General features: G+C 46.4%; 1 protein-coding gene across 8 annotated transcripts in view; it reads left to right on the top strand.

Annotated features, from left to right (window-relative positions):
* Positions 1–24,420, top strand: part of SPHKAP (SPHK1 interactor, AKAP domain containing) — a 94,771-nt gene that overhangs the window by 46,220 nt on the left and 24,131 nt on the right. For all 8 annotated transcript variants that reach the window (XR_010307138.1, XM_064165078.1, XM_064165079.1 and 5 more), the window contains exons 4-7: positions 10,476–10,535; positions 15,336–15,470; positions 19,198–19,453; positions 19,685–23,411. Coding sequence is in view for 7 of the 8 variants with exons in the window: in XM_064165078.1 (XP_064021148.1) it covers positions 10,476–10,535; positions 15,336–15,470; positions 19,198–19,453; positions 19,685–23,411 (4,178 nt within the window). In the remaining variant the exon portion in view is untranslated. The remainder of the gene's footprint in view (positions 1–10,475; positions 10,536–15,335; positions 15,471–19,197; positions 19,454–19,684; positions 23,412–24,420) is intronic.

Below are 24,420 nucleotides of genomic sequence, written 5' to 3'. Positions count from 1 at the left end.
TTTCCCACAGCACTGTAACTCACTGTAACTAGGCATCCCTCACTGAAGCAGCAAGTGTCTGTTCCACAGCAGTTGAGTGCTGGGCTCCCTTAGGAGCTAAACTCAGCTGAAGTCCCAGGAAAAAAACATTCTTTTACTTCACTCATCTAAATGAGAGCAAACTGTAACCCACAGGAAACACCAAAGGAGTGGCATTGGGCTGTACTCTGTCCAGATATTATCTGAGAGCTTGGTTTCCTTGAAAATGACCAACAACATTCACATATTTTCACTTGTATTAAGATGACATAAAATGCCTTTTCCAGCAGATTCTAGCAATGCAGCCATCTGGGTGTTTTATTCCTGTCTATATGACAAGGTCATCTGTTTTGATGGTTATCAAAATACTGTTTTGCAAAGCTCCTCCAAAGAACCATTTTCTTTTTTCTTCCTCTGTATCCATTTAAATGTGAAGTAGAATTTCAGAGGACAAGGTAATATAACTGTGACAGTTAACAAAGCTGAGAAATCTGATTTCAAGGCCAGTCTGTATTAAACAGTGATAAACATAAACCAATAAGCTATAACTGATACCATTATTTAGCTTTGTTAGAGTTAATCTTAACCTTTTTCCATTTCTTGCATTTGAGGATTGTTGGTATGGAAAAACTATGGTCCTACCAGACCACTGCAGGGGATTTTATTTTCAAGGTAGATTTGTTCCTGAGCAAAATAACAAGTATAAACCTGGGAGGGCATAGAAGAGGGCATAGAATCAACCAGGTTGAAAGAGACCTCCAAGACCATCCAGTCCAACCTAGCACCCAGCCCTAGCCACTCAACCAGACCATGGCACTAAGTGCCTCATCCAGGCTTTGCATGAACACCTTCAGGGATGGCAACTCCACCACCTCCCTGGGCAGCCCATTCCAATGCCAATCACTCTCTCTGACAACAACTTCCTCCTAACATCCAGCCTAGACCTCCTCTGCCACAACTTGAGACTGTGTCCCCTTGTTCTGTTGCTGGTTGCCTGGCAGAAGAGACCAACCCCACCTGGCCACACAGTTTACTGTCAATGTTTAATGGTCACCTTGTGGAAATCACTAGATGAAGTACAAAGTACCTGGAAGAGGGTAGATTTAGACTAGATATTGTCAAGAGATGCTTTACAGTGAGAGTGGGGAGACACTGGAACAGGTTGATGAGGGAGGTTGTGGATGCCCCCTCCTTGGAGGTGTTCAGGGCCAAGTAGGACAGGTCCTTGAGCAAGCTGGCCTAGTGGAAGGTGTCCTTGCTGTTCCAGTGAGTTCTCTGGGGGCCAGGGAATGCTCTCACACATGGGTACCCCACTCTGGGTACAGTTTCAATACTTTATTATAGCTTAAACACTAAAACCATAACGAGAAAGGTATACCTATGGCTTACATGCTACAGCCATAGGGAGAGAAACTACAATGCTGAGTAAGATGAGACAAACAATCCCAAGTAGCTCTGTTGGTCAAAGGGCAGGCTACACTCACCCTATCTCACTGGCCAGCAAAGCTCCTGAGATGTGTAGATAGCAGAGCTCTGAGATGTGTAGGTAGCAGAGCTCTGAGATGTGTAGGTAGCAGAGCTTGAGATGTGTAGATAGCAGAGCTCTGAGATGTGTAGGTAGCAGAGCTCTGAGATGTGTAGGTAGCAGAGCTCTGAGATGTGTAGGTAGCAGAGCTCTGAGATGTGTAGATAGCAGAGCTCTGAGATATGTAGGTAGCAGAGCTCTGAGATGTGTAGGTAGCAGAGCTCTGAGATGTGTAGGTAGCAGAGCTCTGAGATGTGTAGGTAGCAGAGCTCTGAGATGTGTAGGTAGCAGAGCTCTGAGATGTGTAGGTAGCAGAGCTCTGAGATGTGTAGGTAGCAGAGCTCTGAGATGTGTAGATAGCAGAGCTCTGAGATGTGTAGATAGCAGATCTCTGAGATATGTAGGTAGCAGAGCTCTGAGATGTGCAGATAGCAGAGCTGGTCAGCTGTCTGGCAAGGCAGACATCCCCACTGGATCCGCACCATGCTGGCGGTAAGCCTGCTGCTGCTCCAGCCCAGCTCCCTGGGCTCTCGGTATATATGGAAAGCTGTGACGTATGGCCAGGACATCCCAAAAGGCCAAGCAAAGGAGAACGGAGCTCCTCCTTTATTCTGGAATCTGTTACATCCCATCTTTCCCTGCTGCTCTTGCACATACTTGCAAGCCCCGCTTCCCCCGGATCTTATCTCTAGTGACCCAGTGCTTACCAGCCTGTTGGAACTTCTGATCAAACACAGACCCACTCTTCCCTCTTCCACCTGCCCGTGGTGGGGCTGATTGAGCTAGATGATCTTTAGGGTCCCTTCCAACCCAAACCACTCTGTGATCAAAAAAGATTACACTTCATCTGTGACTCAGGCAGCTTGTTCTGAACACTGAGATCACAACACATGGCATACTTCGTGTGTTTCCTCACACCAGGACACTGCCAGCAAAATGCTAATTGCTCAACATTACCAGCTCAGTCTTTCACCACAGCCTTTGTTCCTGCTGTGGCTTCCTGATCTGTCTTTTCATCAGGCCTGATCGAAGCTCTGTAACAAAGATAACATCTGGCTGCCAAAGGCTTCAGTCATTTTAAGCTAAGCCGTTAGGGACTGCCCTCTGTTTCTGCTGGAGGAGACTTGCGCAGCATCTGTCGGCTCTCATGTGCTTTATCCATCCCGGACAGCTCTGCCCCAGTTGTTAACCCTGACAGGTGATAAAAATGGAGGTCTCTGAAGCAGCAAGAATACAGGAAAAAGAAGAGATAGGACATGTTCTTGTCCTTATGAAGCAGTCTGGAAAACAGCTGATCTTCTGACTGGCTATGTGAGTGCTGGGATTAGAGAAGCCTGCTTACCTGTGCATTAACCTTTCAAGCTTAACTTCTCAGCACCTGGAGAGGTGTAAACTCTGAGTGCCATGTTCCCTTGAGTAGAGAAGTTATGAAAGGGTGGTTTTCTCTTGGTTTTTTGATGTATAATCAAAATTTGAGTTCACACTCAGCTAGTGCACTGACAGTCTTACAGTTTCATCTATATTCATGGAACCTTTAGAAACTTTACCCTGGGGATTTCATCCAGCAAGGTCAAAGTGACTTCAGATTGTCACAAGGAGACCTTGACCATATAGAATCATAGAATCAACAAGTTTGAAAGAGACCTCCAAGATCATCCAGTCCAACCTAGCACCCAGCTCTATTCAATCAACTAAACCACAGAATCACAGAATCACAGAATCAACCAGGTTGGGAGACTTCCAAGATTGTCCAGACCAACCTAGCACCCAGCCCTAGCCAATCAACTAGACCATGGCACTAAGTGCCTCAGCCAGGTGTTGCTTCAACACCTCCAGGGACAGCAACTCCACCACCTCCCTGTGCAGCCCATTCCAATGCCAATCACTCTCTCTGCCAACAACTTCCTCCTTACATTCAGCCTAGACCTGCCCCAGCACAACTTGAGACTGTGTCCCCTTGTTCTGTTGCTGGTTGCCTGGGAGAAGAGACCAACCCCACCTGGCTACAACCTCCCTTTGGGTGGTCATAGACAGCAATGAGGTCACCCCTGAGCCTCCTCTTGTCCAGGTTGCATGCCCCCAGCTCCCTCAGCCTCTCCTCACAGGGCTGTGCTCCAGGCCCCTCACCAGCTTTGTCACCCCTCTCTGGACACCTTCCAGTATATGCACTCATAAGTTTTGTCTTGATTGGAAATTAAGCACTAATCTCTAGCACGCAGAATGAAAGCTTTGTGTGGCATTTCAAGCACATCAGATACCAGCTCCTGCAGACTACAGAGTTATCACAAGAGGAACTCTGATGGGGCAGAAGCACCAGTTTCTCCTTCTCCCACTGTCAGCACTGGTGGCAACACAGTCTGTCTCCATATCAAAGTTACCCACCCTGCCGCCTTCTTTGTTCTTCTCACCTGCCTCCCACAGACCATCAGGGCTTAAAATTTGAGTTGAAAGAAGCTGAAGCCCAAAGCTCAACTTCTGCTGATGGAGTATGTTGTTGTGGGAGATGGTTTAACATGGCTCCATCAAGACACAGGACTCCTATCTGTTACAGGTTGTTGAAGCCATTGAGTGAGGCTCTGTAGCCAATCATGTCCCTGAAAGAAGTGGGCCTCTTGGTCCATCTGCTTTTGCATATGCAGGAGTTGACTTCAGTGCTGCCCTCTCCTGCTCTCTGCCTATATTTAGAAGGCTGCTTTGTGATAGCATCTACAAAAAATAACTGTCTTCTATCTTCTAGCCTTCCATCTCAGAACCCACAAATTTTCTGAAACAAAATCATGACTCACCATGCCTACCATGCTTGCAGAATGCCTTCTTCAGTCACATTAAAAAGATTCCTCAAGTCAGTTAAGTTGACATCTTAACTATATGCTCTCAAAACCCTAAATGCCACTGCATAATTAGACAGCCTTGACTGAACTTTGAAATTTCCTTCCCTCCCCTCGCTTCTCTTTTATTTGCTCTCCCCTCAGCTTGAATCTGCTCCTTCACTGCTCTCAGGAGCACCTGAAATGATTCCTGTTGGTACACAGGCAACCAGAAACCATAACTGTGCTCCTTTACTGAAGCTGCATCCTTGCTATTCTCTTGACTCCTACAAAAGTAGTTGGTCAACACTCACGCAAGTCTCCTTCAAGTAGCTTGTCAAACTGTTTCTATGCACACACATCCACAGCTATTTGGGACAATGTTTGGCCTAATTCATGTAGTTCTTGACAGATGTAGGTCTTGCCCCAGTTGAAGTATGAGCTATTGATTTCCTGAAGGCAGTATGGAATAGGAAAGAAAAGGGATGTCCTCTCACAGAGTTCTTGCAGCACCTTTCAGGAGCCCAAAATAGAAGGGTGGGTTGGGGGGGATTGAGTGAGATCTGGATCTGGAAGTCCTTCTCTTGCCCAAATGCACTGCCTGAGAAGCAAGCTTTGAAACTCTTTACACTGCTCATAAGGCCTGAATTAATTTTGCCTGGGAAACCTCATTTGGGTGGATCTGATCAGTGTTACTGAACACACACTTGGTCTACACAAAGCCCTGAGTTCCACAGGAGAAACACCTCTGGCAAAAAACTGAGGGCAGGGAGGTGCAGCTGCCAGGGGAAGCTGCAGTTCCTGCTCTGAATTCACAGAAGCAAAGATTTGTTTTGGCTGTGGAAGACCTCTAAGACCATTGAGTTCAACCTAAGACTATTGTGGCCATGAAACCATGTTCACCTCCCTGGGCAACCTGTTCCAATGCCTGACCACCCTTGCAGCAAAGAAATTTCTCCTACTGTCCAACTTAAACTTCTCCTGGTACAGTTTCAGGGCATCTCCTCATGTTCTATCACCTGATATTAGGGAGAAGAGTCCAACTCCCACCTCACTCCAACCTCCTTTCAGGGAGTTGTAGAGATCAATCAGCTCTTCCCTCAGCCTCCCCTTCTCCAGATTATGCAATCCCACTTCCCTCAGCCACTCTTCATCATTTAGAGATGTAACCCTGCAGTCACACACCCTAAGGAAGAGGAAATGAGGATGATCTCAGGAGGAATGTGCACTCATGGCTTTCCTATGCAAACACAAAGCCTAATGTGTGAGCTTCCTTCGGGTTCTATAATGTGCTGCTTTAAAATACCTTCCTGCAGAGCAGCAAGGCTGCTGACACCTACACTACTCCTCTTCTCCAGACTAAACAACCCCAGTTCCCTCAGCAGCTCCAAATGAGACTTATTCTCTAGACCCTTCACCAGCTCGTTTCTGTCCTTATTGTTTCCGTCTCTGCATTAAATATTTACTAGGCAATACCTTGATGTTTCTTAATGGTTTCCAGGCAGTAGCTCAGTGTGAGTGAAAAGCAGACACATTTTGGAAGTGAAAAGATGTTGTGGGAAGACACAGGATGCCAGGTGAAAAGAAGTGTATGGGAAGTTAAACTGTATGGGAAGTGTATGACAGTTTAAGACCCTATGATTAGGACAAGGTTAGGCTGCAGTTAAACTAGGTTTAAATACATCAACCTGCATCTGATCCAAAAGGAGAAAACTCAGAATTAAATGCTGACCTGACCTTGGCTCTTTCTTCATAATCACTGCAGTAGCTCATAACTTGTAGAAGGGAAATATCTGGAGTGTTGTTTTGTCTTGAGTGAGGTGTCTGTGATCATTAACGGAAGTTCATCAAGCAATGCAAGCCAGCAGGAGCTTAAATTTTGCCTGACACAAGCAGAAAAGAGCAATAGATTTTTCAGGTGGATCATTTTCTCTCTGAGCACCTGAAGTATTTCCAACAAAACCAGCTTCACAGTGAATGTCCTCCTAGAAGGCAGCAATAGTGCAGAGCCTGGCAGGACAGAGCTGCAGAGTTCGTTGACAAACGCTGTAGACATCTCATGCTACCACCTCCTGCTTAAAGCAGGGCAAAGCTATATGCAAACAGCAGGATGGAACAAGTAAATGAGCCCTTCAGTGCCTTTCACCAGTGCAGAACTATTTTTGTTTTTAAATTGCCTATAAATAAAACTGCCAAATCCACAGAAGGGGAAAGTGCTGAAAACAGACTGCATTGGCAGGGCAAGAAACCAATGTCACTGGTATTTGACGAGTGTGTTTGGGAACTGAATTCAGTACTGAGTTTTGTTATGTAAATTCAGTGGGTTCTGAAAAGAATTTTTAGAGTATATGGAAGAAAGAGTGTGGCTCTAAGTAGTAGATATTACTGCTTGCACTGGTTTTTCTCCTACCAAAGCATTAGTAAGTGATGTGCCATGCACACCACACAAAATTATGATTGCTTTCAGCTGCTGCAAAGGGCAAACAACCTGTAGGGTAGTGTGATGGTTTGGGTGTTCCCCACCCCCCCCCCAACTTTGGAAAATCACCCAAACTAGACTCAGCAGCTCTGGAAAGTGAATCAAGGTTTGTATTTACAGCTTAGCACAATAGACAAGCAGATATTTACAGTATATACAGAAATAGACAAGTGAAAAGGTAATACAGAAACACAACAGCCCTCCCAGACACCTGAGTCCTCAGGAGGGGCTCACAACCACCCTTCCACCTTCCTCCCACTCCTCTAGTGCACCCAAGACTTTGTCTTATGCTCAAAGTAGCCTGGAGGGTTGGCTAGGGGGGTTAGGAAGCAGATGGATTAGTCACACAGATGGCAGGTTAGGTTAGAGAGAGAGAGAAGTTCAGCTCAAAGTCCAGACAGCAACTCTGTTATCTATGTTTGTGTTCTTGTTCTTATCCACCTCAGCAAGCCTCTGAGTGCAGCAGACATCACCATTGTTCCTTTTCAGAGCCTGTAACCTAATTCTTCTCACCAAAACATTCTAGCTAGCTTCAAACTAGCACAGGTAGCAATGGCACTGATAGCAGTGCTGGCGTGTCACAAGGGTGGTGAGGCACTGGAACAGGTTGCCCAGAGAGCCTGTGGAAACTCCAGCTGTGGAAACCAGGAAGGCAGGGACCTTGAGCAATCTGGTCTAGGAGGAGGTGTCTCTGCTTGTGGTAGAGGAGTTGGAACTAAATGATGTTTATGGTTCCTTCCAACCCAAACCATTCTGATTCTGTAATTGCTATGCTAACACATAGGTAGGAAAGGACAAAACAAGGTTTACCAGAGTCTTGAATTTGGCTGGAAGATATGTAGAGACATGACTGCTCCTACACAGTCTTTTCATAAAGCTATCACAATGAACCCAGTACAAAACCAGACCTTACCACTTTGGCATGAAGACCTGGAAACAAACAGCCCTGCCTCCAGCACAGCAGTAAACACACTTGAGAGGACAAGAAGCTGGATCCACACCTCCCATCATCCCTACTCTGGGTGCCAGATTAACAGTCTCTCACACTGCTTTCCCTGCATGCACTCACAGATTCATAGCCACAAAACTCTGTGGGCACTGGGAAGTTCATATGTGAATGGTGCCACATCCAGTAGGCAGCCAGTCACTAGTGGTGTTCCCCAGGGACCAGTGCTGGGCCTGGTCCTGCTCAATATCTTTACTGATGATCTAGACCAGGGGATTGAGTCCAGCATCAGTAAGTTTGCAGATGACACCAAGCTAGGAGCAGCTGTGGATGTATTGGAGGGCAGGAGAGCCCTGCAGAGGAACCTTGACAGGATGGATGGATGGGCAGAGGCCAATGGGATGAGATTTAACAAGGCCAAGTGCAGGGTTCTGCACTTTGACCACAACAACCCCAAGCAGCACTACAGGCTGGGGGCAGAGTGGATGAGAGCAGACAGGCAGAAAGGCACCTGGGGCTGCTGGTAGAGAGTAGCTGAACATAAGCCAGCAGTGTGCCCAGGTGGCCAAGAGAGCCAATGGCATCCTGGCCTGGCTCAGGACTAGTGTGGCCAGCAGGACAAGGGAGGTTATTCTTCCCCTGTACTTAGCACTGTTCAGGCCACCCCTTGAGTGCTGTGTCCAGTTGTGGACTCCTCGATTCAAGAGAGATGTTGAGATGCTGGAACGTGTCCAGAGAAGGGCAACAAAGCTGGTGAGGGGCCTGAGGGCTGGTCTTTCTCCCAAGCAACCAGCAACAGAACAAGGGGACACAGTCTCAAGTTGTGCTGGGGGAGGTCTAGGCTGGATGCTAGGAGGAAGTTGTTGGCAGAGAGAGTGATTGGCATTGGAATGGGCTGCCCAGGGAGGTGGTGGAGTCGCCATCCCTGGAGGTGTTGAAGCAAAGCCTGACTGAGGCACTTAGTGCCATGGTCTGGTTGATTGGACAGGTCTGGGTGCTAGGTTGGACTGGATGAGTTTGGAGATCTCTTCCAACCTGGTTGATTCTATGATTCTATGAATCAAGAGCATGATTCCTTAATGCTTTGTGATTGCAGCCTGTGGCCAATGGGTGAAAAGCCAACATATAAAATCCCCATGTAAAGAAAGGAAAGATTCTGTCTGTGAAATTAACTAAAATGTTTAGGACATTACCTGTAACTGCCATGTTATGTTGCTGGAGGAGATTTTTAATACCTTAAAGCTTTTAGCACCTTATTAGCTATGTCTTACGAATTAGTGACAGCCGTAAACAGTGATGACAGGGACAGATCCTGAGTCCTGGCATTGTCAGGTGGAGAAATACTTTTGCTGAGAATGTTGGAAGATATGGGTTTAGGTTCATATAGAGGTGCCATTAATCTATTTATAAGGGCAGCAAGCTTTGTTTTTTCAGTGGGATGTTATTGGTTTACAATGGGAGGCCTGGCTGGATTTGTCCATCTGCCGTGCTGGCTGTTACTGCACATAGTCCTAATGGGATGTGTATAGAGAAACTGGAGTCAGGGTTAGCTTGGGATAAGAGCAGCAAACAAGAGAGGCTCAGATGCCTATGGCAAGCATATTAGTCAAGAGGAGAATTTAGAGCACTTTGTTTTTCTAGAGAACATTTACATTTGTAGAAAGATGCAGTTAGTGTTTGCTAAATAAAACAAGATTAAAAAAGAAATCACTTAGCTCTTAAAAGGTAAATTCTGGATCTGCAATTTAGTTGGAATCAGGGCTTGGCTTCCTTCCACTCAAGCCTGAATCTGTGCCAGGGTTTGGTTTCAATCGAGGCAATACCAAACTCTCATAAATCTCTCAAGAGATACTGCAGTGTTCAAGGCAGGACAGTCAGCTGTGATTTGGAGTCCTTGGTTCTGACTCAGATAAAGCTGGAGGAGGATTATCTTACTTCTGAATATTGGAAAACAGCCTTCCAGTCATGTATAAAAATAAGTCTTGATAAATGAAATTGAGTTGAGATGTGAAGTTCCTGGTTACATCACTGCCATGAAATGGCTACTGAAATCCAGAACGGTCAAAGAAGGGGGCAAAGAACTTATCATTAAGAGCATTAATATGCAGCAAGTCCCAAAGACACTTGATAGGTAGGAAGCTGTCCTGCTGCCTGTTAGCACTGCTGCAAACTTCTGCTTCTGTAGTGGCTCATGGACCAAGGTTAAAACAAACTATTTCATCAAGTCTTCAAGTTTTACTTAGGGGGTTTGGGAAGTCAGAAAATTTACTGCAATATTTATGTGACGTGGAGAAAACTCTAAAAGCAGCTGACAGTTGAACTTAGGGGACATTAATCAACAAGTGCCTGAAGTTTCTCCAAAAGCAAGACATGAAGAGTTTATCTGATAGCCAACAAAATGCCCTTTTCTGGCTTTTCCTCTGTTTTATCTAACATCCTGTGTTATAGTTTATTGGCAACCCTTGCCCATTCATTAGCTGATTGTCAGAGCAGAGAAGTCATGACTCAGTTTTGTTCCCCAGTTCTCCTTTCGTGACGTTCACCTGCTATTCCCTTTACTAACTTCTCAGCAACTAGGAAGAGGCTTTGCACATTCAGCTACCAGGATAGAAAAGAAACCTCTATTGACTTTGAAAGAGTTGCTGCTATTCTGATACAACTTTATAAGCTACTGATTCTTTTTCTTCTTTCTCACTGCAGGTGTGTTTTGTGAATTTAGACGCAAACAGAGGTGATTGCAGCGATGAGAAAGTGAAGCAGGTAACAGTTTGGCTCTTAATAACACACAGAGTGGGGTCTAGCCAGATATATTAGGACTCTCCAATATAAACCCAGATCAAAGGTCTATAGACAAATCTAAACCAACCTGAGATTTTTAACCCCTACAAAGAGCCAAGACTCTATTGCCTCAACACCAGGCTATATTTTATAGCTTTCCTTACTCCCATCCCAGAAATATCCAGAGAATCACTGCATAGAATCATAGAATCAACCAGGTTGGAAGAGACCTCCAAGATCATCCAGCCCAACCTAGCACCCAGCCCTAACCAATCAACTAGACCATGGCACTAAGTGCCTCATCCAGGCTTTTCTTGAAGGCCCTCAGGGACGGTGCCTCCACCACCTCCCTGGGCAGCCCATTCCAATGCCAATCACTCTCTCTGTGAAGAACTTCTTCCTAATATCCATCCTATACCTACCCTGGCACAACTTGAGACTGTGTCCCCTTGTTCTATTGCTGGTTACCTGGGAGAAGAGGCCACCCCCCACCTGGCTACAATGCCCCTTCAGGTAGTTGTAGACAGTAATAAGATCACCTCTGAGCCTCCTCTTCTCCAGGCTAAACAAGCCCAGCTCCCTCAACCTCTCCTCATAGGATTTGTGCTCCAGGCCCCTCACCAGCTTTGTTGCCCTTCTCTGGACATGTTCCAGCACCTCAACATCTTTCTTGAATTGAGGAGCCCAGAACTGGACACAGTACTCAAGGTGTGGCCTGACCAGTGCTGAGTACAGGGGAAGAATAACCTCCCTTGTCCTACTGGCCACACTGTTCCTGATCCAGGCCAGGATGCCATTGGCTCTCTTGGCCACCTGGGCACACTGCTGGCTCAATGTTCAGCTTACTATCTATCAGTACCCCCAGGTCCCTTTCCTCCTGGCTGCTCTCCAGCCACTCAGTCCCCAGCCTATAGCACTGCTTGGGGTTGTTGTGGCAGCTTGTGAATTCCTAACATTCCCATGGTGAAAAATGGTACAAAATTAATAATCTGTATTTAATTTGATATCCAGGCAAAGACTGTTAATAACTATGAAAACTGCTTATTAACATTAAATCTCACCAGAAAACTCATTCACAAGGTTCGAAACGCACGGTTTGGAAGTTTACACACACAGGGAACAGGCAAAACTGGAGCACTTATTTCTTAAAGTGGCAAATGCAAACATTGTACTGGAAGAGAAGGTTCTTGCAGTTAATTATACTGCTTACCCACTAGAAAGACACAGGAAGCTCCTTTCTGCTTATGGCAGAAGGCAATTGGTGAATTACAAGAGGTTTTAAGTATTTACTCACAAAATAGTATCAGACAGTACCCAAAGCATGTGGAAGGGTTGCTGTCAGTGGTCTCAGAGCTGTTAGAGGCTTTAGAGTCTTCCCAGGCTCTTTTCTCAGGAAGCTGGGAGTCTATAGCATAGTCTCTGACCTGGCTCCTCTTGATTCCCAATTCAGAAGCCTTGCAGAGGGGCAGGCAGGATGCAATGCAATGTGCAGTCTTGGCACAATGTCATGCTGGCTATGCAGGTCAAAGGCATGCAGGCATTTAGAGCCTGTTCCTGGTAATTTCGAGACAATGGAGTTTCCAAGCAGTTCAGGATGCAATGGGGCAGCAGCATCACCTCTGTGCTACCTGCTCATCCCTTTTTATCAACACAGCCTGAGACTAATGGGCCTTTGGACATAAATTAGCCAATCAGAATGGCACATTGCCAAGCTTGACCATATAGGTGAAGCCAGAGCTTTCGTTTTCCTTTTCTGCAGTTGCTTCCCACAACACAGAAGGAAGGGGAGCCAGGGAACATGTCTGGACAAGCCAGAGTCCTTAGACTCAGTGGCTCCAAGTTCTTTGTCCTCTTTCCCACAGTTGCTTCTCCCTGCAGCAGAAGAGGGGAGGGGGGAAGGGCACAAAACCATGCCTGAGCAATCCAGGACATGTATAAGCCCATTTTTGCCCTATTTAGGCCTACTACAACAACCATGTGACTGGACTTTTTGCACAGCCTTGGCTTTATTGAAGAAGCAAATATGGAGATGCTATACCTCCATTTTTAACAAATTTGACATGATAAAGCATAAAAATAATTCTGATGTCTCTCCTTCCTACTACCACAAAGCCATTGAGAATCTTCTACTCATTTAGTCTTGTTCACCTGTACTCACAAAAAAAGCAGATTATACAGTCCTGAGAAGGTGTCTAGATCATACAGAGCTAAAGGCATGTGATATTTCTTTACCTGAAAGTTTGGAAGGGACCAAAATTGTATATAAAGGACATTTTTGGTTATTTTGCAAACACTTAAGACAAACTACATCACAGGATCAAAGGATATTAGGGGTTGGAACGGACCCAAGGAGATCACTGAGTCCAACCCCCCTGCCAGAGAAGGACAATCCTATCTAACACAGATCACAGAGGAACACATCCAGACAGGCCTGGAAAGTCTCCAGAGAAGGAGACATTTCCTATGTCACACAGCATCATTGCTTAGAACTACAGAGTCATAGAGTCCTTTCAGATAGAAAAGACCTATACAGCCAACCACTCCAACTGTGAAACTACCTCCACTGTGGCCATTAAACCATGTCCTGAAGTGCAATGTCTACACATTTTTCAACACCTCCAGGAACAGCGAGTCCACCATCTCCCTGGGCAGCTTGTTTCAATGCCTGACCACTTCCAGTAAACATATTTCTCCTAATATCCAAATCAAACCTCCTCTGATGAAACTTGAAGCCATTTCTCCTCACTGCTAGTTACTTGTGAATAACTCACTACACTCCCACTGCTACTTGGGAGTAACCTCACTGCAACCTCCTTTCAGGTAGCTGTAGAGAGCAATGAGGTCTCCTCCTTTTCTCCAAGCTAAACACCCCAGTTCCTTCAGTCACTCCCCACCAGACCTGTTCTTCAGACCCTTCACCAGCTTCATTGCCCTTCTCTGGACACACTCCAGCAGCTCAACATCTTTCTTCTAGTGAGGGGCCCAAAAGTTAACACAGTAGTCAAGGTGTGGCCACACCAGCTCTGGTACAGGGGCAAAATCACTGTCTTGGTCCTGCTGGCCACAATATTCCTGATCCAGGCCACAGTGCTGTTGGATTTCTTGGCTACCTGAGCACACTGATGGCTGGTGTTCAGCCAGCTATTGATCAATGCCTTCAGGTCTTTCTCTGCTGGGCAGCTGTCTTGGTTCTAATTTAAATTTCCCAGAGACTCAAATGTAGTTGATAGAACCAATAACCGTTTATAGGATGCCCTTCCCTCTTCCCCCTTCTTTCCCAAAAGAAAAGGAATTAGATGGAGAGAGAGGAAAGGCATGCAGACCCAAATAAATCATCTCACTGCCATTTGGAAGCTAAAAGGAGAAAAGTTTAACAATAAATACAAGGTATATGAGGTAGGGAAGTTACAAAGGTATAGGGAGGGGAAAATAAGATACAAAGCATGTAAATACACAACTAGATTTGATGGCAATGGGTTTTGTCCCCCTCGTGGGTGATGGCCACCTGGTGAAACAAAGAGCAGCAGGAAACAGGAATGGTGATGATTGCTGGCAAGCAGGAGGCAGGGGAGAAAGAGAGAAGAGGAAGTCCCCCTGCTTTTATGGATCTTAGATAGGAAGGGGGAGTGGGCTAAACCACCACACCTGGTAGTGTTCAGACCCACACCTGGGGTCAGGGTCAAGATCACTCCCCCAGGAGAGTTAACCCTGTACCTTAGCTTTCCAAGCCACTCTGCTCCAAGCCTGGAGCACTGCACGAATCCAGCACTTGGCCTTGTTAAACCTCATACACCTGACCTCAGCCAATCGATCCAACCTGCTCAGACCCCTCTGCAGAGCCTTTCTATCTTGAAGCACATCAACACTCCCACCCAATTTGGAGTCATCTGCAAACTTATTGAGGAAGCACTCAACCATGTGGTCTGTGTCACTGATAGAGATGTTACATGGCTGGCCCCAAAACTTGGTCCTGAGTAACACCACTTGTGACCAACTGGATTTATCTCCATTTGCCACCACCTTTTGAGCCCAGCCACCCAGACAGTTCTTTACCCAGAAAAGAGTTGACCTGTCTAAGCCATGACCCACCAGCTTCTCAAGGAGGATGCTGTGGGATGTTTTACTGAAGTCCAGGTAGAAATATCAATAGCCTTTCCTTCATGCACTAAGCATTGTGACTGTCACCACTTTTGCCTCTAAAAAATACATAACAGCTAGGAAATTATTATATGATTACAAATGAAAGGTCATGAAGGGTGTCAGTTGGAGCAGCAGAGAAAAGCAAGTCAACTGAGCATTAAATAGTCTGCTGTTCCTGGTTTGGCATTGTATCAATTCAATCAGCTCAGTTTCACTCTGGTTCCTTATTTGCCACGTGCCTGGGGGAAACAGGGAAGGTTTGTCCAGCTCTCCATACCACACTTCATCTTTGCTGCTTGAGACAGTAACAGAGAGTGCTCCCAGTCTCTGTAGAACCCCTGGCTGATAGGAAGTCCAAGTGTTTAGATGCACAAAGACAATGGAGCAGTTTAGCACATGACAGCATAAGGGATGGCATAGTGTCCTGCTGGAGAGGGGTGCAGCATCTGCACTGTCACCTCTGTTTTGCCTCGTGGCTCACATGAAAGAATGTGCATTGTAATGCTGCCAGTTCATTTTTAATTGACTCAAAGTCCAAAGCATTCTCAAAGGATGCATGTAAATGGTATTTAATTTTTATGAATATAACTCTGCAACTCAGACTTCATTACCTGAGAGCAAAATGTATCTTTCCTGCTACAGAGGCTGATCAGCATCTCTCCAAACCTCCCCAAACTCATCAGCTCGATGAATGTTCAGCCACCCAAGGAAAATGAGATCGTCCTGCTGAGCGGATTAACCTCGGCAAACCTTCAGGCTGACTATGAAGTTCCCCAGGTAGGGATCAGAGTTGGCTCTGAGATCGGATCACAGCTATGAGGAGGGATTTGGGAAATGGACAAAAGGAAGCTGAAAGCAAAGACCTTGCACTACTTGGAGAGATGAGTCAAGTTTGTAAACATGAGAAACAGCTCTCATGTTTACAAAGAAGCTGGTTAAGTGTGTGTGTGTGTGTGGCTGGGAGGGGTGACACAGAGATGGGAGAGATCATAGAATCATAGAATCAGTCAGGGTTGGAAGGGACCACAAGGAGCAGCCAGTTCCACCCCCCTGCCATGCCCAGGGACACCCTACCCTAGAGCAGGCTGCACACAGCCTCAGCCAGCCTGGCCTTAAACACCTCCAGCCATGGGGCCTCAACCACCTCCCTGGGCAACCCATTCCAGGCTCTCACCACTCTCATGATGAACAACTTCCTCCTTACATGCAGTCTGAATCTCCCCACCTCCAGCTTTGGTCCACTCCCCCCAGTCCTGTCACTCCCTGACCGACTAAAAAGTCCCTCCCCAGCTTTTTTGTAGCTCACTTCAGATACTGAAAGGCCACAAGAAGGTCACCTGGGAGCCTCCTCTTCTCCAACCTGCACAGCCCCAACTCTTTCAGTCTGTCCTCACAGCAGAGCTGCTGCAGCCCTCTGAGCATCCTCATGGCCCTTCTCTGGACACATTCCAGCATCTCCACATCCTTCTTGTAATGGGGGCTCCAGAACTGGATGCAGGACTCCAGGTAGGGTCTGACGAGAGCAGAGTAGAGGGGGAGAATCACCTCCCTTGCCCTGCTGGCCACACTTCTCCTGCTGCAGCCCAGGCTCTGATTGGCTTTCTGGGCTGCAAGTGCACACTGCTGGCTCATGTTGAGCCTCTTGTCCACCAGCACCCCCAGGTCCCTCTGCTCAGGGCTGCTCTCCAGCCACTCACTGCCCAGCCTGGATTTGTGCTTGGGATTGCCTTGACCCAGATGTGCCCACCTCTGCAGCCTGTCCAGGTCCTTCTGGATGGCATCCCTGCCCTCCAGCCTGTCTACTGCACCACATAGCTTGGTGTCATCAGCAAACTTGCTGAGCCTGCACTCAATGCCTCTGTCCATGGCACTAACAAAGTCGTTGAACAAGACTGGGATCCTGCTATTCCCTCTGGCTTCTGAGGATGTCTGGGTTGCAGCTGACAATGCGTTAGGCCACGCTAGCAGCTGATCCTTCAGGGAAGGTATTGGTGGCAGAAATGATTCACAGGCTCAGATTTCAAGAGTAGCAGGAGTCAGGAGGACAGCAAGAGTGAGGAAAGGAATGATGTCACACTTTTTCTGAGACCATAGCTAGATCAGGGCACATCTCCTACAGACTCCTGCTCAAGTGAAATCTTGCTACTTCCCACTGTTGTTCCCAGTCTCCCACGCCTGCACCTTGGAAAAGCGCTGGTGACAGAACATGAAGATTCTAGAGGCTACTGTAAGCCTGAATGTGACAGTGGAAAATACCAAGTGACACCAACCAAATCAGAGCTAAGACCTCCTTTTGCTTCTGTCAACTTAAAAATTACTTAATACATTAATTAAAATGTAACATTTAAAAGGGCTAAAGGAAAAGTTCTCATAATAAATCCTTCACTCCCATCATTGTCAATGAAGCATTCCCATCCTGTGATCAGGGGGCCAAGAGATCTTCATAATGGTACCACAGATAGAAAAGAAGCAATTGATGACATTTACTTAAAAACAGTTTAATAGATAAGTTCCAGAAGAACAAAATGTTAAGGGTTGTAAGGGACCTCTGGAGATCAAGTCCAACCCTCCTGCAGAGCAGGATCACCTAGGGCAGGTCACACAGGAATGCATCCAGACAGATCTTGAAAGTCTCCAGAGAAGGAGACTCCACAACCTCTGTGGGCAGCCTGCTCCAGGGCTGAATGGGTTTAAACTGGCAGAGGGGAGATTCAAAGTAGATGTTAGGAAAGGATTCTTTGCAGTGAGGGTAGTGAGACACTGGCACAGGTTACCTAGGGAGGCTGTGGCTGCTCCCTCCCTGGAGGTGTTGAAGGCCAGGTTGGATGAGGCCTTGAGCAACCTGTTCTAGTGGGAGGTGTTGCTGCCTATGTCAGGAAGTTGGAACTGGATGATCTTTGAGATCCTTTCCAACCCAAACCATTCTATGATTCTATGATTCCAACTCCAAACCCCACATCCATGCCACACACACAAGGGTGCTTCCAGGCTCAAAAGATTCCAGTAGCCAGGTCATCCTCACCTCTGACAGCATGAGGCCCTGGAGGCTGGCAGCATTCTCAGAGAGTAAGCAGGCAAGAGCAAAACACCTCCACATCTGTCTGGAGAGAAGTACAGTTTGCATGGAGACTGGGTGAGATTTCCTGGCTGGATAAGCACATGAGGTGTGTGGCTGTAGCATGGTTTGGCTTTTCAGAGAGCTTCACTTGTAAGGAGACTCACATTGTTTTCATACAAGGATTTTTATCCTGCTCCCCACCTCAGCCCTTTTTCACAAGCACAACCCTACAAACTAGACTGCAGCAGCAGCAGGGCAGGGGTTAATCTAAGGCTGCATCTGCTTTTAACAGTGTTTTTCACAACAAAGTGCATGTTTTAGTCTGAGTCTGCAACAGTTTCTTAGCAGCTAGTTCAAAACCAGCTGTTTAAGCACACTACCTGGGTTTCTGTTCAGACATTCTTTAGGTGGAAAGGAAGAACAAACTGATAAAATGTGTTCTCCCAGCATAATCCTCATCCCACTCTCTTTACTACTAGATGCTTGCTTTGCATTCACACTCAAAAGACCTGGAAGGGACTATGCGATGCTAGATTCTGCACAAAGGTGCAAGGAGTCCAGGGCATTTTGTGCACAGCTTGGAATATGCTTCCTGGACCCAGAGCTGTTTCCACTCAAGCTTCCTGGGGGCATGAAGCTGAAGCAGAACACCAAAGGACCCGCTTTGCTTCAGAGCAGGTCCTTCTCCATGCAGAGATACCAGGTCAGCTCCAACAGGTTTAATATCAATCAAACAAGAGAGTTTCTTTCTCCCAGCTTCTGACCAACTTTCAACTTAATCATTCCATTGCTCTAGGTAAGAGAGTTTTATATAAGTCTTTACACAGCATGCAGTGGAGCCCCATTTCCAGTGGGGGGTTATACTGGTCTGAAATAATTGGGCTTTGGGCAAATAAGGAACAAGAGGAGAAGCAAAGAAACAAAAGAAAGCAGATTTTTAGAACATCCTGGCAGAACATGTGAAGGTGATCTGCTCTTACCAGTCTCACCAGGCAGTATGTGCAAGGCTACCTTCCAACAAGCCTTACAGCAGAGGCTGTCCTGAGAAGGAGCTCAAGACCCTCAACATGAGCCAGCAGTGTGCACTTGCAGCCCAGAGGGCCAACGAGATCCTGGGCTGCAATGGTGTGGCTGGTACAAGGCCACCAGTTATATGTCAGGTGGCTCACTGACCTGGCTCAAAGCAGATGAGTCTCTGCCCTTAAAAGGAGCTGATTGAAAATAAGCAGCTCTGTAATTTCAACCAAATAAAGATGCCCTGTGCTGCAGCTGGGTTCTCTGCTGACAGGTGGGCTTACACCGGCGTATGTGTCACTGTACACTCTGTTACAGGCAGCTTGCATTGTGTCTTTGCAGCAGAACATTCCTGAGGTATTTATAGAGAGGGATGTTTAAAATAAGATTTATGTTTTAATTCAATAACCATTTGAGATTCCTTTCCTCCAGTGTCCTTGGCTGGCAGATGTCTGCCTGGTTCAGTGTGCCAGGGGGGACAGGAAGAACAGCACAAGCTGCATCATTTTCGAAATAAACAAGTTCCTGATTGGACTTGAGCTCGTTCAGGAGAGACAGCTGCAGACAGACACTCACATCTTAAAGCCCGAGGATGACACAAACTGCTCCGTGTCCTCCATAGAAGAAGATTTCCTGACAGCGTCTGAGCACCTTGAGGACGACAATGAGGCCAATGAATATAAACCTGGTAAAAGCAAGGGGACTGAATGTAACTCTGCTGCTGGGCAGCCGTGGCAGTGCTGACAGGCAACTGATGCGTGGGTCTGTTTGTAGTTTAGACACTGGACAGCCAGGCATGTTTCAGACCTGTTCAAAGGGAAGAATGCATGGCTGTGCAGGACTTCCACAGGGCAGGAGTGTGTTACACAGTAACACAGAGTACTCTGCAAAATCTCCTTTCTTTCTTTTCTTTTAACAGGTCACGAAAAGTTAAGTGTGTCAGAAGCATCTTCAGATGCCAAAAAAAACAAAGGGAGGGGATTTGAAAGCCTCCACTACAGAAAAGCCAGGCTGCCACTGATTCCTGAAAGGAGCTGCAATCCTAAAGATATTGCTGCTCCTACAGCCCCTGAAGCTGTTGTGGCTGAAGATGGCATCTTGCAACCTGAAGATAAGTCAGACCAGGAAATAGTGTTGCAGAAGGAAGTGGCTGGAAGAGCTACTTCATCCTTTAGTACTAGTAATTTGACTAGTTTGACTAAATTGACTAGTGAGGTGGAAAATTCCTGTTCATCACATGTGTTAGAAGATGGATCTTTAACCAGAATGGATAAAGAGAGGCTGGAGCCTCTGTGTGACACAGCAGTGGAAGACAGTGGGAAGACAGAGAGTGAGGACTGTGTAGACATCAGTAAAAGTGGTCCTTGCTTGCAGAAAGAGACAGCATCTACAGGTCAGTATGCCACAAATCTGGCAGAATCTGTTCTGCAGGATGCATTCATTAGACTGTCACAGTCTCAGCCCACTTTTAGCGAGGAGGCTGCAGTTAGCATCTCCGTAGGAAGCTCCTGTAAGTCAGAGGATATATCTGCTTCCCGATCGTGGAATGAACTTCCCAAGATTGTCATTGTGCAAAGTCCAGACAGTTCAGAGAATGTGTCTGACTGGCCAGGGGCTGCCTTCCCCAGCCTGTGCCACTGGGCTGAGTCAGAAAGTTCTTCTGAAGTTTTGGATTACTTGGAGGAAGAACATTCAAGTGGGCATGGGCAGAGCGCTCTGGAAGTGGCTCTAGCTTGTGCAGCCACTGTTATTGGAACCATTTCCAGTCCCCAGACTGCAGAAAGATTCAGACGGGATCAAGAAGCAACAGTCTCCAAAAGTGGAGCAGTTGATAATGAAGAGCTTCACACAACATCATCACAGCTGCTCAATGACTGTGCTGGCACAGAATATTCATTTCCATCTGCACTGTGTGGCATGACTCAGGTAGCAAGTGCTGTAGCTGTCTGTGGTCTGGGGGAAACAAAGCAAGAGAAGTACCCTGTGACTTCGAGTGGACTGCTATCTGCCGCTCAGACATCTGCAGCTGTCACACTGCACTGCAGCTTAGCAATAGGAAGCAGCATGGAGAAGCTAAACAGCAGCATTGCAGAAGCACTTCTCAAGGAGGCATCCATCATTCTGACAGCACCCCACACGTACAGAAATGTAGGGCATTTTATGGAATCCATAAATGGAAAAATCATTGAGACAGCAGCGAGGCCTCAGGTTCCACACAGAGGTGAGGCAATCAGGGATGAACTTGCACAGAACTTATCCAATATTATTCTACGGCATTCCATTGAAGAGGTGAGGAAGAGGAGACAGTTATGCCCCCATTCAGAAAATGGCTCAAGTGCACAAGACATTTTCATGGAGACTGCAAATGAGCTGCTTTTTAATGTGATATATTTCACTTGCAAGAAGATGAACAACATAAGACAGGTTGAAGAGTGTTCTCCTCTTTTCTCCAAAGAGACGAAAGCAGAAAAAGTAACACCACCAGAAGGATGGTCAACGCAGGCCACAGCACATGAAAGGTCACACAGCCCCCATGATCCTTCTGCTCTTGACCCATTTGGTACATCCTACAGCACCAGTGCTAGCAAAGATCTGGGAAACATCATGGACACCAGTAACAGCAACAGAAAAGATGTGAATAGCAAGGAAAATGACACACTGAATTCAGAACCGATGAGTAGAACCCCAGGGCACAACACACCCACTGCAAAAACATCTCCCAAGAAAAGGTACCTGAAAAGAACCACAAGAGACTGTTACAAATCCCCAGCCCAGAATAACAATAATCAGAAGAAGGACAACAGGTCATTTTCAGACAGAGAAAATAGCTCTGCAAACAGTAGTGTTCAAGAAGAGCTATCTTCCAGTGCCACCTTGAACCCAGAGAGTCAGGCCAAGCAGAAGAGCGAGGCAGTGCTAACCAATGACATCCAGGTTAGCCTGTCATTACTAGGAAATCATGTCTTGCTTCCTTCCCAGCCCGTGCTGCAGGTGAAGAATTCAAGGGACAAATACTGTATAACAGATTTTGCAGAAGAACTGGCAGAAACAGTTGTCTCTATGGCAACAGAAATAGCAGCCATTTGTCTGGAAAACTCCAATGGGAAGCAGCCCTGGTTCTGTGCGTGGAAGAGAGGCGGCGAGTATCTGGTGAGCCAGAGCCTATCGTGCAGAAGCATGAAGCGGAAGAAGGAACCCCACGCTAATGGGTCGGTTGTTCGGAAGCACAGAGCGCCTCGCCTCAGTGAGATCAAAAGAAAGACAGATGAGCACCCCGAGCTGAAGGAGAGACTGATGAATCGGGTAGTAGACGAATCTATAAACCTCGAGGACGCACCAAATTCAGTCAGCATCTTTGCAGATGAAGTGGCTGCCAAGATCATGAACCTCTCTGAGCTCTCTGTGGTGGACAGCATCTGGCAGGGTCCAAACCACCCCAGAAACAGGCTGCATTGTGACAGATGGAGCCGAGCCAAGGCCTCGAGCTGCGAGAGCATACCAGAGGAGGACTCGGATTCGAAAGCTTCTTTCAATACCTTAGGCCTAATGAACACCTTGGGTCACTCTGTGAGCCAGACAAGTTCTGTCTCAAAGCAGTCAAGTTGTGAAAGCATTACAGATGAATTTTCGAGGTTTATGGTGAACCAGATGGAAAATGAAGGAAGAGGGTTTGATTTATTATTGGATTACTATGCAGGAAAAAATGCAAACAGCATCTTAAATTCTGCTCTGCAACAGGTAGCCAAGAAAAATGGTCACCTTAATGTAAGGCCAAGTTGCCCATCCAAACAGTCCAGCACAGAAAGCATCACTGAAGAGTTTTACAGGTATATGCTAAGAGAAATAGAAAAGGAAAATAAAGAGAACCAATGCTCCCCTCGGAATTCAAAGGACTGGTGTGGCAGCTTGCTTCTACCTTCTCTGCGATCACCCTTCTGCTTTAGGCAGTCGTCAATGCCTGACAGCAGGGCATCAGGCTCTAGGCTAACAGTGAACGTGCCAGTGAAGGCAAATTCATTAGATGGGTTTGCCCAGCACCACCAGGATTCCTTAAGCGTGCAGCCAGTCAGTACCGTGGCCTCGGCAGGTCTTTGCAAGTCTGACTCGTGCCTGTACCAGAGGTGCAAGACTGACCAGATAACAGACATGTTGATTCACGAGACATGGGCGAGTTCTATTGAGTCTCTCATGCGCAAGAACAAAATCATAGCGGATGAGGCTGAAGCTGCAGAGACAGAGCATTTCCACAGTGACTCCCCACCTCAGGTGGAGCAGTATGCAAACAGACTGGCTGCAAATATTGTCGAGAGTGGTAAAAGTTTAATTGTTGTCCAGCAGGATTCCTTTGATTGTACAAGCCAAGAACATGTGTCAGAAAGCAAACACCCCCAAAGCGCAACTCAGAGTCAGTCGAAACCCAGAGAGGATGGAGGAAATGTGGAGGAAAAAGAGCCTGTAAAGATCCCTGTGGGTCAGCATAGGGAAGTCCCTTTAATTCAGATAGAAACTGATCAACGAGATGAACCAGAAAAAGATTCAGAGCCCATAACTTCATGTGGACCTTCTGGAAAGGAGCATCAAAGGAAAGAAAAGCCTCCAGAAGCTTGTGATGGGAAACACACAATGTCCAGTTCCCTGCGAAACAGGTAAGTGGCAAACCAGCAAATCAGCACATTGCTTTGGTGTTTCGTTTCTCAGTAAAAACTGCTTTGATAAAGGAAGAAGACAAGGGAAAGAAACTAGTTAAATTCTTACACAGGTTTCCAGCAGAAAGTCACCCCATCATAGGTCACAGTGCTGATCTCTAGAGCAAACTCGCACTGAACACAATAGTCCTGGGTTTGCAGTTAAATTTAACACTGCCCAGACAAGTCAATTGTCTCTCTACAAATACTAAAGTCTTCCACAGTCAAGACAAGAAAGACAGAAAGTTTGAACTTAGCACTGATGCTTAGCACTGAACTTAGCATTGATGTCTCAATTTAAATTAAATAACTGGAAGGCAGCATAGAAAGGAAGACAGCAGAATTTGAGCTGAAATTCTCTGCTGTGCCTGTTCATGTGTGCATAGTGTGCTTGAAAACAAGACCAGACTTCCAGGAATTTGAGTTTAGCCTTGTGTTTACAGTCTGGAGCTAGAAGTGATAAAAATGCTTCAGTGGAGGAAATAGAATAGTAATTAAAAGCACCACCTTGGTGCTTGACACCTCCTTGGTTTCAAGATTGCTCTGGCAAAATTTAGACAGAGAAAAGAATGAAATTTTACTTTATTTTAATTTAATTTCGTGGTGTTTACCCCATAGGATATGCCCAAGGATCCTCTCCTTACCACTGTGCTCCTTTTGCTGGGAAATCTGCAGCTTGCTGTGGTTAACCACAGCTGACAGTGTCAGCCCAGCATGAGAACACAGAGCAAGTGCAGAGGGTTGCTGCAGATGCTGTGAGGTTATGAGCGAGGCTCTCTCTCAAGGCCTCGCCTATTTTTAACTCTACATCATTGTATCTGTTACTTTAATGGTATCTAAACTGCCGATCATTTGGAGCTCTGCAGCACCCCATTATCTGAGAGTGCTGGGAAGAGTGCACTGCCACTGTTAGAAACCATTCTGTAGCTCGTTTTGTTCTAGGCAGGGCTGGTTTGGCTTTTGACAAAGT

The sequence above is a fragment of the Pogoniulus pusillus genome, chromosome 26, assembly GCF_015220805.1.
Source record: "Pogoniulus pusillus isolate bPogPus1 chromosome 26, bPogPus1.pri, whole genome shotgun sequence".
NCBI classification, from domain to species: Eukaryota; Metazoa; Chordata; class Aves; order Piciformes; family Lybiidae; genus Pogoniulus; species Pogoniulus pusillus.
This window is presented reverse-complemented; position numbering and strand designations above follow the sequence as displayed.